This window comes from Panthera tigris, chromosome D1, assembly GCF_018350195.1.
Source record: "Panthera tigris isolate Pti1 chromosome D1, P.tigris_Pti1_mat1.1, whole genome shotgun sequence".
NCBI lineage: Eukaryota > Metazoa > Chordata > Mammalia > Carnivora > Felidae > Panthera > Panthera tigris.
In genome coordinates, this window is record NC_056669.1 from 86,079,455 (window position 1) to 86,093,469 (window position 14,015).

At 36.4% G+C, this 14,015-nt stretch overlaps 1 protein-coding gene across 3 annotated transcripts in view; it reads right to left on the reverse strand.

The window, feature by feature from the left end:
* The window catches only part of CCDC73 (coiled-coil domain containing 73), a 157,352-nt gene that overhangs the window by 29,478 nt on the left and 113,859 nt on the right, over positions 1-14,015 (reverse strand). For 2 of the 3 annotated variants that reach the window (XM_007082027.3, XM_042957947.1), the window contains exons 10-12: positions 2,543-2,671; positions 1,981-2,040; positions 739-843 (exon numbers count right to left, since the gene is read on the reverse strand). In XM_007082027.3, coding sequence (XP_007082089.2) covers positions 739-843; positions 1,981-2,040; positions 2,543-2,671 — 294 coding nt within the window. Of the gene's footprint in view, positions 1-738; positions 844-1,980; positions 2,041-2,542; positions 2,672-4,062; positions 4,101-14,015 lie in introns of those variants that run through there. The other variant, XM_042957948.1, reaches the window with a different exon arrangement.

Here is a 14,015-nt window from a genome sequence, read left to right on the forward strand (position 1 = left end):
CCAGTTCTTCCACATGAACTTATCACATTTTATTCTACTGCCAACACCAGAGTGAACCTTCAAGTTTTTACAGCATCTCAAGCATCCATCCACAAAACAAGATGGCACTTTCCCCTTTTTGTACCCCAATCTTTACATGATTTTCACATAGACTCCTTCACTTAGCTTATTAGGGGAAATGTATGACCCCTCCCAACTAGGGATGTAATAGAAAAGCCTCTCTTATGGAACTGTTACTCCCAAAACATCAGTGACCATAATTTCTTCCTCTCTCCATTTTTTTTAAAAATATGGAAATAAGATGATGGTGTGATTGCTGTGATAACAGGGCCAGTTCTACCTAAACCCATGAAGAGGGGTCTGCCTCAATTTCTGGGAGTTCACTGACTGTTCTCTTAGAATATGGTGACACTTATCACCTTCTATTTTCAGTTTTGGTCTTTGCCACAATTCTAAGACAAAGAAAAAAAATCTCATCCAATCTGTTACAAAATTAAGTCAGATACTTGATAAAACTAAACACTTAACTAGTGACTTAAATTTAAATTAAAGAAACATATATATACACACATATATTCATTACTTTAGACATTGATACCAAGTTGGTGAAGAAGGCCGTATCTTACCCCTAAAATTCAAAATGATCCCAGATAAAGTTGGGCAGATAAATGCAACTAAACAGGTAAAGCTCATTAGATATAAATACACTATATCTATATCTATATATCTATATACAACCTCATTATTTTCTTTCAACACCTTCAACTCTGCTTCCAGTTCAGTATTAACTTCAGTTTGATGCTGAAGTAACTGCTGCATATGTTGGAAAGAAGTGATGATATCCTTTAAAAGAGTATAAATATATTAGTTGAAAAAATTTTGTAGGTATGTTTCTAAATTCATTCTTAAAGTACTTTTTCTAATTTCTTAACTTATTATCTTTATAGTTTAATTTAAATACCATAACAAGATACTGAAATAAATAGCATATTTTACTAACTTAATATCTAAAATAACTTGTATAATTTCTTACAAAGTACTATTTCCAAGAGTTCTTCAAATAATTAACAAAGTTTTTTGAAAGGGACCATGGATTATGAGACACTACTGAAAAATGTGAAGAATTCAAAACAAAAATTATTGTTGGCTTGTCTTAAAAAAGGTAAACATATCACTACTAAAATGTCATACTGCTAACGGGCTAAAATGTCATGATATGCATTCATAATGAAATGGAAGAAAAGCAGAAAAGAAAAAAAAGAAACAGAACTTTTCTTTCATGGACCTTTTTTTTAAATAGAAAAATTATAAATATCAAATAGATTTAAATGAGAGTATAACATCCTGTAAATGTATGCTCTAAGCATACACACATTTCAGTAATTACCTGCTAGGGTCCCAATGGTCTAAACTATCAAGGAAAACACTGATTTATTTTTATCCTTTTTATTAATTAAATATTGTAATATTTTCCCAACTTTATTAAGATATAATTGACACGTAACATTGAGTAAACTTAAGTTGCATAACATGATGATTTGATAGACGTATATAGTGCTAAATAATTACCATAAGATTAATTAACATCTCTACCACTTCACATAATTCCAATTTGTGTGTGTGTGTGTGGTGAGAACATTTAAGATCTACTCTCAACAACTTTCAAGTATGTAATACAGTACTGTTAACTAAAATCATCATGCTGTACATTAAACCCCAAGAACTTGCTCATACTGTAATTGGAAGCTTGTCCCCTATGACAAACATCTTCCCATTTCTCTGATTTGTTTTTTAATGGGAGCATATGTGAGACCTGATTATAAAGGTTCACATGTATCCATTCAAATGACCCTGAGTGCTTACTATGTGCTAGCAACTGACCTACACATGATTCCATTTGTTACTGAACTTGTTTATTTCTCACGTTATATCAGTTTTAAAAATATTTACTGGCTTCCAAAATATCTTATGATTGCTTGCCTGTTTTTCTTCTTGAATATGTGTAATCTCTTCATTAATCTTCTTATTTAATTCCAATTCCTTTAAAAAATTGAGTAATTTTAAAGTTATGACATAAAATTCAGAGAATTCTACATTTAATTCAGTGCTCAACAAGTTTAGGAGTGTCATGACCCCTTACCACCCCAGAGTACCAACATTTGTTTGCTGGGGAAGTAGTGGTTCTAGTGAAATAAAGACTGTATTAGACACCCAATATAGGCTGGTGTACAAATTTATAAATATTAATGCTAAAAAAACTACAAAATTTCTGATCTCCAAAAGCTTTTCTGGAGACACCATTGTACCATAAGATTACCTGACACTACATTAAAGTGGAAATAAAATGGTTATAGACAAATTTTATTGTCTTAAATTCTTGCTGATAATGGCAAAAATTACCTAGAGTGAAAAATAATTCATAATACCTTTTTTTTACTAGATATATTAACTTTACAAAGGAATGCTTTTATATTATAATCCTGAAATTCTCATAAATTTTACAAAAACAATTATATAAACATGAATGCATTTAATTAAATACCATGTTGAATCTTTCTTGAAGTTCTTGAAATTTTTGTTCTTTAATTGTTAAATGGATGTTTTCTTCTCCTATCTCTTGTTGACATGTGACCTTGGACTTTATCAAGTCTGAGGTAACTTTTTTAAGTTCCTTAACATAAGAAATATAAACAGAAAATTCAGTATAAACATTTCATCACAGCAAGGTACTTTTCTGACAGTTTTAAAGACCATTTTAAACCTATCATTTAAGACAATATTACTGGTCCATCAAGGTCTATTTCCCCTAGTTCTGTTGCAAGATAATTAGCCAAGGTGGGAATGCTATTTTGTGGCTATGACCATAGACACAATGATACAAGGATAGAATGCAGGATTTTTTCCTCTTAAAAAGAGCACACAAACCAAATGAACTAACCAACCGGAAGTACGGTGTTTTTATTTATTACTTACTTAACAAAAATCTTCTGAGATAAAAAAAAAGGAAATAAAAGATTATCAGTTTCCAAGTTTGTTAGCATCTAATAAAAGTTTCTGTAAGAAATAATCACAATATAATGTGATGATTGCTAAAGTATAGGAATGCACAGAAACATAAAGAAAGAAGGAGTTTGGTTGAGGGCATCAAGAAGGCACTATTAGGAAAAGCAGTTTCTGAATGGAGTCTTCAAAGATGAATTTGCAAAGAAGACAAAAAAGGAGTACACATTCCAGACAAAAAGATTCTACACGTACAAACATGCAGAAACATAAAAGAGCATGGTATTTTTCAGGGAACCAGAATAGGATATAGTTGGAGCTTATATGTTATGGGTAAGGGGGAGGGGTAGAGTATTTGTGATTGTGGCTAGAAATTTGACAAGATTCAAATTTTGAAAGGGATTTGTGGGCCAAGATAAAAAGTTTTAATTTTATCCTCTAGTCAATGAGGTAATAATTAAAGGATTTGGGGGCACCTGGGTGGCTCAGTCAGTTAAGTGTCTGACTCTTGATTTGGACTCAGGTTATGATCTCAGGGTCATGAGATCTAGCCCCATGTTGGGCTCCATGATGGGCATGGAGCCTGCTTAAGATTCTCTCTCTCCCTCTCCCTTTGCCCCTCCTCCCTCTCAAAAAAAAAAAAATTGAAGGATTCTAAGTAGGAGAAAGACATAAGATTTGTAACTCAAAAAAAACCTCTAGCATCACTGCAGATTATTAGAATCGCAGGGGATATAAAAGAAGTCTTCATTTGTGAAGTTACATATCCATTGAGCTTAACAGATATCATCCAAACACATTATAATTCTGAAATACCAACTTCTGAATTGGTGTATAATTTATTATACTGCTGTTCTGTGTATACTCACTATATTAAACACTCAAGAATGTGATTTCCACATTCTTAACTACACAGTATCTGAACTCCCTTTGAATTCTGGTCTACAAGAGTCCACTGCCCACTAGAGAAGCCAGACATGGCATATACTAGCTTTATGAGCATGAGGCCAGACTGTGCTAATCAGATACACCTGTCCTGGATATTGGATCAGAAACTAATACCACAAAGAACAAGAACTGTTGCAAATCCATCTGTTGGCAGTCTGCAGGGGCAATGCTAGTAACATCAAGTTTCCATGGGCAACAATGACACCACAGTAGCGTAGCAGCATCATTACAGTCAATAGTGACAACATACAATACTCAGGACTGGAAGTTGATTTTATGGCATGCTCTTCAATACTGCATAGGTTCCCTCTCTGACCATTTTCTAAGTCTGAGATGACCAACATCTAAATTCCTTTGCTGGGGCAACTGGGTGGCTCAGTCGCTTGAGCAGCTGACTTTGGCTCAGGTCATGAGCTTGCACTTCGTGGGTTTGAGCCCCACATCAGGCTCTGTGCTGACAACTCAGAGCCTGGAGCCTGCTTTGGATTCTGTGTCTCCCTCTCTCTCTGCCCCTTCTCCACTCACTTGCACGCGCATGCTCTCTCTCTCTCCTCTCTCTCTCAAAAATAACCATTTAAAAAAGTTTTAAGTTCTTTTGCTGACAAAATCAACTTACAGTTAAGAATCCTAACACACTTCAACTTTTAAAAGATGGTATGTAATGAAAAATGCTCACCATCACTCATCATCAGGGAAATACAAATCAAAACCATAATGAGATATCACCTCACACCTATCAGAATGGCTAAACTCAGGCAACAACAGATGTTGGCTAGGATGCAGAGAAAGAGGAGCCTTTTGCACTGCTGGTGGGAATGCAAACTGGTGCAGCCACTCTGGAAAACCGTATGGAGGTTACTCAAAAAAATAAAAATAGGACTGCCCTATGACCCAGCAATTGCACTACTAGGTATTTATCCAAAGGACACAAAAACACTGATTCAAAGGGGTATGTGCACCCCAATGTTTACAGCAGCACTATTGACAATAGCCCAAGTATGGAAAATCCCAAATGTCCATTGACTGATGAATGGATAAAGAAGATGTGATACATACACACACACACACACAATGGAGTGTTACTAGGTTATCAAAAAAAATGAAATCTTGCCATTTACAACAACATGGATGCAACTAGAGTGTATTATACTAAGCAAAGTAAGAGAAAGACAAATATATGATTTCACTCATATGTGGAATTTAAGAAACAAAACAAATGAACATAGGGGAAGGGAAGCAAAAATAAGATAAAAACAGAGAGGGAGACAAACCATAAGAGACTCTTAAATACAGAGAACAAACTAAAGGTTGCTGGAGGGGTGTTGGATGGGGTGATGGGCTAAATAGGCGATGGGCATTAAGGAGGACACTTGTTGGGATGAGCAGTCAGTGTTGTATGTAAGTGATGAACCACTAAATTCTATGCCTGAAATCATTATTACACTATATGTTAAGTAACTTTGATTTAAATTAAAAAAAAAAGAATTTGTTAAAAAAAATTAAAAACCAAAAGACTGTAAGAACTGAATAAATAATAACAACTCTTCTGAAGGGAAAAAAAAGTTCATTAGGGTGGTAAGACTACAGGAAATTTTTATTTTCTTCATTGTACTGATTAGTATTTTTTTCAAAATAAACACATTTCTCACATATCAGAGTACAGTATATACATATATGTAGTATAATATAGTATATAATAGAATACAAAGCCATGGAAACAGGTGCAATCACTTAGAGTTATTAGTTAGAAGACAGAAGATGGCAAATGACTGAGTCCTAAAGAACTCCAACACTCATGGATTAGAGAAGCTAATATTAGAAGGAAGTACAGTCAGCTGAGGTAGGTGGAAAATCAAGAGTGTAATATCAAGGAAGCTGAAAAAGGAACAGCAGAAAATAGTGCTGCCAAAACTTCCAGAGTTCTTCATGTTATAGCTTCAGCTGCCCAGAGAAAACTTCACCCAATCATAACTCAATACCTAGTTCAAAATCCAGAAGAAAGGATTAACTGACCTTAGTTCACATGTCCCTTTTAGATATGTGCACTGCCTAAAATGACTGCTAAAGTAAAACATGGGTCAAGAGGGGCGCCTGGGTGGCTCAGTCGGTTGGGCGGCCGACTTTGGCTCAGGTCATGATCTCGCGGTCCGTGAGTTTGAGCCCCGCGTCGGGCTCTGTGCTGACAGCTCAGAGCCTGGAGCCTGTTTTGGATTCTGTGTCTCCCTCTCTCTGACCCTCCCCTGTTCATGCTCTGTCTCTGTCTCAAAAATAAATAAATGTTTATAAATAAATAAAAAAATTTTTTTTAAAAACATGGGTCAAGAGACAGGACTTCATGCTTAGAAAAGCAGGCAAATTAATGGCTGGTACAAAGAGAACAATCAGCATATACTGAATAATGAAAGAAGTCTGAACAAAGAAGGCAGGCCTTGAAGAATGAGTAATATACTGGATTTTCTCCATTTGTCTCTCCTGACTCACTCTCCACCCTTTCTCCATACTGCTCTGTCCCCTGTGTGCTGATATCTGTGGATGTAGCAGTTTTTCTTGCTTCTGGCTGGGTTCAATCTCTGGAAGGCACCAGTAAATCAGTATCCTGGGAAGACAGACAGATAGAGGTATTTCCCCAGTTTTCTCCCTATATGGCCACGAAATGACAATAGCTCTGTACCTTTGCCAAAGGTCACAGCTTCTGAATTCAGCTTTCTTCTACAGCTGTGCCTATAGCTCTCTCCAGGTTCCCAGTAGCTGCTTCCTTCCCTTTCCCTTGGGGTTTATGTGGTATAATCATTCCCCCACTGCTTCTATCACTGTGGTGATTCATTATCCCTGTTGGTTCCCCTGAACCCTGCCCATAACTTTGTAAACAGCTTCTTCATCAAACTTTTCTCTTTTACCTATTCCAATGTGCCATCTGTTTCCTGACTCAATCCTGTTTAATACAAGTAAACTGAGAGAAGGCATTTCGAGTGTGGACAGGAGAAATGGAGGGGAGCAAAGGCAAAAAAAGAAAGGCATAGTGAAGAATTATAATAATTGCAACAAAGATTTTTGCATTAAATAGAACAGAAGATGCTTAATAAATAGTAGGAAACAATGCTGAAGATGTAGAATGTGGCCAGACTTTGGAAGTTCTGGAAGGCCAATTAAAGAAGTATGGGACTAAATCATATGTTGGACACCTATACTTACATAATGTTATATGTCAATTTGTCTCAATAAAGTAGAAAACATTTGGGACTTGATTCATTAGGCAAAAGAGAAGTTATTCAATCTATCGTTCCTTCTATATATACTAAATATCTAGCATGTCCAGCACATAGAAGCAATGCATTACACTAGTAACCTAATAAAGTTAGTTTGACAACAAAAGTGAATAAAAACCAGATAAAAGAACTTTGGCTAAGGGGCTGTTTTATTAATCCAGGCATGAGATGATAAATGTCTATATTACTGAGAAATGGAGAATGGAATATATGAGATATTTTAAGATACAATTGAGTAGACAAAGGGAATGAAGGAAAAAAATTATTCCAGAATATCTAGGTGAAGCTAGGAGAAATGAAAATGAAAACCATAAAATGTGGAAGAGAAAGCATGAAAATGGAAAAGAAATGGGAAGTCTACTTCACTGATGAAATAGATAAAAATGTATTTAAGACAAGAAACAAGAGGTTAACGATCTGAGACTATCAAGCAAGCGAAAAAAGCACAAATCACTAAGCCTGAGCCAGAAGTTGTTATTATTTATATTGATATCTTTATATCTATATAGAGATATAGATATAAAAGTCTTTCATTCATGTTTTTTTTTTCAAATTATAAAAGGCTACCCATGATAAATTCCCCCAAATGAAGTTCCAATGTCCTAGCAATGGTTCATCTTCACTGTCAGCAAGAAGATTTCCTTTGAAAGGAGAGTTGTATGAATTTGGGGGATGGCCGGGGGAGAGAGGAGGGATGTTGAGAATGAAGAATCAATCCAATATGTGCTCTGCTGACCCTGAATTTACAATAAGTCATAGAAAGAGATGACCCTTCAGGTAGCTGAAAATATAGAACTGATATTAAGGGAAATGTGAGGCTGGAAACGTAAAGTCATCTGCATAAAGTGAATCACTGAATCACAGAATATGAGCTAACTCAAAGAGATAATACGAGAAAAGAATAACAGAGACCTTAAGATAGAACTTTGGAGGAATGGAAGAAAAATGATGATCAGGGAGCCAAAGGCATTTGTAAAGAACTTTAAAGGGCACCTGGGTGGCTCAGTTGGTTGACTGTCCAACTCTTGATTTCAGCTCAGGTCATAATCCCAGGGTCATGAGACTAAACCCCACATTGGGCTCTGAGCTGAGCATGGAGCCTGCTTAAAATTCTCTCTCTCCCTCTGCCCTTCTCCCCAGCTTGCATTCTCTCTAAAATAAAAATAAATAATTCTTTTAAAAAAGACACTTAAAAAGTGAGTTTATCACACAGATGATATAAAATGAACCCATTTTACATTTTAGACATCCAATATTTTGCAAAACACAATATTCTGTAATTAAAACACAAAGTGTCAGCAGTATCAATTAGGATGCTTTGGTTACAGGTATCAGAAAACCATATTTAAACCATCAAATACTAAGGACATTTATTCTTCCACATAACAGGGAGTCCAAAGTTGAGCAGGTTCTTCACTTTTATTCAACATAGTACTGGAAGCCCTAGTCCCAGCAATTATACAACAGAAAGAAATAAAAGGGATCCAAATTTGTAAGGAAGAAATAAAACTCTCACCATTTGCAGATGACATGATGCTATACATAGAAAATCCTAAAGACTCTACCAAAAAACTACTAGAACTGATAAATGAATTCAGTAAGGTCATAGGATACAAAACAAAAACAGACACAGAAATCTGCTGCATTCCTATACACTAATAATAAAGCAGCAGAACGTGAAATAAAGAAAACAATCCCATCTAGGTGCATCTGGGTGGCTCAGCTGGTTGAGCATCCAACTTCAGGTCATGATCTTGCAGTTTATGGGTTCAAGCCCCACACTGGGCCCTGTGCTGATAGCTCAGAGCCTGGAGCCTGCTTCAGATTCTGTGTCTCCCTCTGCCGCACCCCTGCTCACACTCTGCCTCTTTCTCTCTCAAAAAAATAAATGTTAAAAAAAAAAAAAAAAAAGAACAATCCCATCTACAATTATACCAAACACAGGGGCACCTGAGTGGCTCAGTTGGTTAAGCGCCTGAGTCTCGATTTCAGCTCAGGTCATGATCCCAGGGTGGTGGGATGAAGCCCATGTTGGGCTCTGCACTGACAGTGCAGAGCCTGCTTGGGATTCTCTCCCCCTCTCTCTGCTACTCCCCCACTCCTGTCTGTCTGTCTGTCTCTCTCTCAATAAATAACAACTTTAAAAAAATAGACACATAGATCAATGGAACAGAACAGAAAACCCAGAAATAATTATATGGTTAAGGGGCTCTTGGGTGGCTCAGTCAGTTAAGCGTCTGACTTCAGCTCAGGTCATGATCTCACAGTTCGTGGGTCCAAACCCCATGTTGGACTCTGCACTGAAGGCTCAGAACCTAGAGCCTGCTTTGGATTCTCTGTCCCCCTCTCTCTCTCTCTGCCCCTCCCCCACTTGTTCTCTCTCTCTCAAAAATAAATATTAAAAAAATAAAAAATATATGGTCAAGTAATATTTGACAAAGCAGGAAAGAACATCCAATGAGAAAAGTCTCTTCAAAAAATGGTGCTGAGAAAACTGGACAGATACATGCAAAAGAATGCAACTGGACCACTTTCTTACACCATACACAAAAATAAAATCAAAATGGATTAAAGACCTAAATGTGAGACCTGAAACCATAAAAATCCTAGAAGAGACCACAGGCAGTAATGTCTCTGACATCAGTTTTAGCAACATTTTTCTAGATATATCCCGAGGCAAGGGAAATAAAAGCAAAAATAAACTATTGGAACTACATCAAAATAAAAAGCTTCTGCACAGCAAAGGAAACAATCAACAAAATTAAAAGCCAACCTACAGAATGGGAGAAAATATTTGCAAGTGACATAATTGATAAAGGGTGAGTATCCAAAATATATAAAGAACTTATAAAACTCAACACTCAAAAACCAAATAATCCAATTAAAAAATAGGCAGAAGACACGAACAGACATTTCTCTGAAGAGAAATTTAGATGGCAAACAGACACATAAAAAGATATTCAATATCTCTCATCATCAGGGAAATGCAAATCAAAACTACAATGAGCTATCACCTCAGGCCTGTCAGAATGGCTAAAATCAAAAACTCAAGAAACAACAAGTGTTGGCGAGGATATGCAGAAAAGAGAACAGTAACCATTGTTGGTGGGAAAGCAAACTGGTGCAGCCACTGTGGAAAAGAGGGGGGGGGGGAGGGGGAGAGAGAGAAAGAGAGAGAGAGAAACTAAGAAACAGACTCTTAACTATAGAGAACTGATGGTTACCAGAGGAGAGTTGGATGGGGGGATGAGGATGGGGATAGGTGATGGGGGATTAAAGAATGCACGTATGATGAGCACTAAGTAATGTATATAACTGCTGAATCACTATATTCCTGAAATATGACACTGTGTGTTAACTGGAATTAAAATTAAAAACTTATTTAAAAAAATTAAAAAACTAAAAGTTGGGCAGGTTCTTGTGTTGGTTGATTCAGGGACTCAATGACTAGGATATTTATTAAAGACTAGGTATTATCAAAGACTAGGATATTTTTATTTCTCCACTTTCCATTCCTGGGACTGTCCTCATTGTTCCACTGTTAGGACTATAGGAAGAGGCCAATATAGGTACTGCATAGCAACTGTGTCTTCCTGGAACCCCTGAAGAGTAAGAAAATTTTTCTTTGAACCACTTCCTTCCTGCTGGCCAGAACTAGATCACAAGCTCATTCGTGAACCAAACACTGGCATGGAAAATGGAGAGTATATTAAGTGCCTTAGAGACAGACTGATCATATAAGGTGGACTGGATATTGGGGGAATTGTCACAATGTCCACTACAAGAAAAATTTCAGCTACATTGTAAAATATACAGGTTGTTTAGACTATTACTTACTACAAACATTACATAGTACAATAGAGGATAAATGGAGAGTATTTTTTACAAGCTGATTGACCTTAAGTAATTCACCTACTCCCTTGAGGTTTTGGTTCCCTTTCCAAAAAAAGGAGAGATTGGATCCAGTTAATGGTTTTTAAATTGTGCTCTGAGAAGTCCTAGAGGTTCCATGGAGACCCTTCATGGCTACTAATAGAGGAGAAAGAGCCCCTGGTATATGTCCAGTGTTCCTCCAACGTTTCCTTCAATCACAACAGCTCTACCTTATTTATCTTAATATTGAGCTCCCACATCTCGCACTGAGGGTTCTGCAGCTCAAATAAAGACAAAAACCAGATTAGATGATCCATATGATTCCATGAAATTTAGAGATGATCTGAAGAAGATAGTCTGGAGAGAACCAGATGTTATAGAAATAGAAAATAGTTCAAGTGTGAAGGGAGAAAGAACAGTTGATGAGTCAGAAGGAATTTCAGACTTTATTATCTGATAAAGGAATTTAAAGGCAAATGATGCTGTGTTTCAGTGGTCTTGAAAGGCTATCCAAATAAACCACCTATAGTTTGTAGTACAAAAAAGCTGAATCCGTCAAAACTGCCTTAATCCTTACCAAGTAACAATAATCCCATAAATTTCTATGGTGTGTTGGACTTTCTGAAGTGTTTTACCATGCATTTATTGTTTTATATTTATTTCACATATATAAAATAATAAAGGCAGAAATCATTATGCTCATATTTAAAAACAAGAAAATAAAAGGGGGAAAGAGAAAAGCAACACCCGTCCATATACATCTGGGTCAAGTACCTCTTTGAAATGACTATAGTTGAAAGGTATAGTTTTTTTTTTAATTTTTTTTTAACGTTTATTTATTTTTGAGACAGGGAGAGACAGAGCATGAACAGGGGAGGGTCAGAGAGAGGGAGACACAGAATCTGAAGCAGGCTCCAGGCTCTGAGCTGTCAGCACAGAGCCCAACCTGGGGCTAGAACTCACGGACCGCGAGATCATGACCTGAGCCGAAGTCAGCCGCTTAACCGACTGAGCCACCCAGGCGCCCCGAAAGGTATAGTTTTAAAGAAAAAGATAATATGATGAATAAAGATAAATAGAATAAATGAGAAATATTATGCAGGGAATTATGTGTTGGCAGGAGGAGACAAATGGACTGGGTGAGGTAGTGAGGACTGAAGGACTAGAGGTAAAGAGAACAACTTTGAGAGTGTAATAGTACAGATGATAGAAAACAATGCTCTGACTGGAGAAAGAAGAGGGCCAAATGAAAGAGCCCAAGGGAAGCAGTATTTAATGATAAAGTTTCAAGGTAAGGACATACAGGTCTATAGATCTTTATAGTCAAGGCATATAAGGAGCTGGTATTTCAGGAGTATTAATAGTTAACAATTTCCTCTTTTAACAAATATATGATTTCTAACGGGGAATAAGAAAGCGAAGAAACTTATGTGAATAAATTGCTTATACTGCCATTACTATCAGTAAAATGGTTCTAATTGTACATTCTGTAGCCAAACAGGTTCCAATCCTGGCTTTAGGTAACTTATTTAACTTCCTTCTGTATCAAGTTCCTCATCTGTAAACTGGGAATATAATTTTTTAAAAACTAACAAAGTGCCTGGTATGTAATACTCCATGCAATGTGTACGTTGAGTAGCTACTATGTGCTAGACACTGTTACCTATTATTACTACTAAGGTGAATCTAAAGGATTCTAGGATTATTTTCTCTACTTTTAAAATAGTCTGAATTCTTAATAATGGTATATAATTAAATATCCTTTTATTTATTTAAAGAATTAAGATTCCTTCTTTCACAGCTAAAAACAATAAGAATTTTCCTGTAGACCATGAGCTCCTCAAGGAAAGGTGCCATGTTTTACACTTATCCCATAGCAGCTTAATACATTCAGGAATCTAAAGGGAACTAAACAGGGGCACCTGGGTGGCTCAGTCAGTTAACTATCTGACTTCAGCTCAGGTCATTATCTCGTGGTCCATGATTTCAAGCCCTGCATCAGGCTCTGTGCTGACAGCTCAGAGCCTAGAGCCTGGAGCCTGCTTTGGATTCTGTGTCTCCCTCTCTCTCTCTCTCTCTGCCCCTTCCCCACTGTGCTCTCTCAAAAATGAATAAATGTTAAAAAAAATTTTTTTTAAATAAATAAAAGGAACTAAACATTATAATGACTCTAATAAGAAAAAAGTGATGAACATGATTATGAAAAAATTGTGACTTATCTTTACCTAAAATAAGATTTAATGAAATCAAATGGGATCAGATGGGATTGAGCCCTGCATCAGGCTCCTGGAGCCTTTAGCCTGGTTAAGATTCTTGTTCTCTCTCCCTCTGCCCCAGTGTATTTTTTTGGCTAGAAAATAACCTTGACTGCTGTAATCAACAGCCCTAAATTTGTGACCTTAAAATAGGTTAATTCTTCACTATAAGTACAGATCCAAGAATACGCTAGAGAACAACAATTACAGAAATAAGATGGTATAATAAAACATTACTCTAGAACTAGAGGGTCTTTGACTTAACAAACTTATTGAACAAAACAATGTATTGCTCTTATTATTTCCACCCTGGATAAACATTTAAAAACAAGGGTTGGGAGCTAAACTGACTATGGTTACTGAAGGGTATTAAAAAAAAAAATCTAGTAATTTCAGCAATTAATTTAATTTCTTAAAAATTTATGGGATGCCTGAGTTAAGCATCTGACTTCGGCTCAGGTCATAATCTCACAGTTTGTGAGTTCAAGTCCTGCATCGGGCTTTGCACTGACAGCTCACAGCCTGGAGCCTGCTTCGGATTCTGTGTCTTCCTTTCTCTCTCTCTGCCCCTCCCCCACTTGTACTCGCTTGCTCACTCTCTATCAAAAATAAATAAACATTTAAAAAAATTAGGAGATTAATTCAAAGGAAAATATCTGTTAGAGGACCTTAA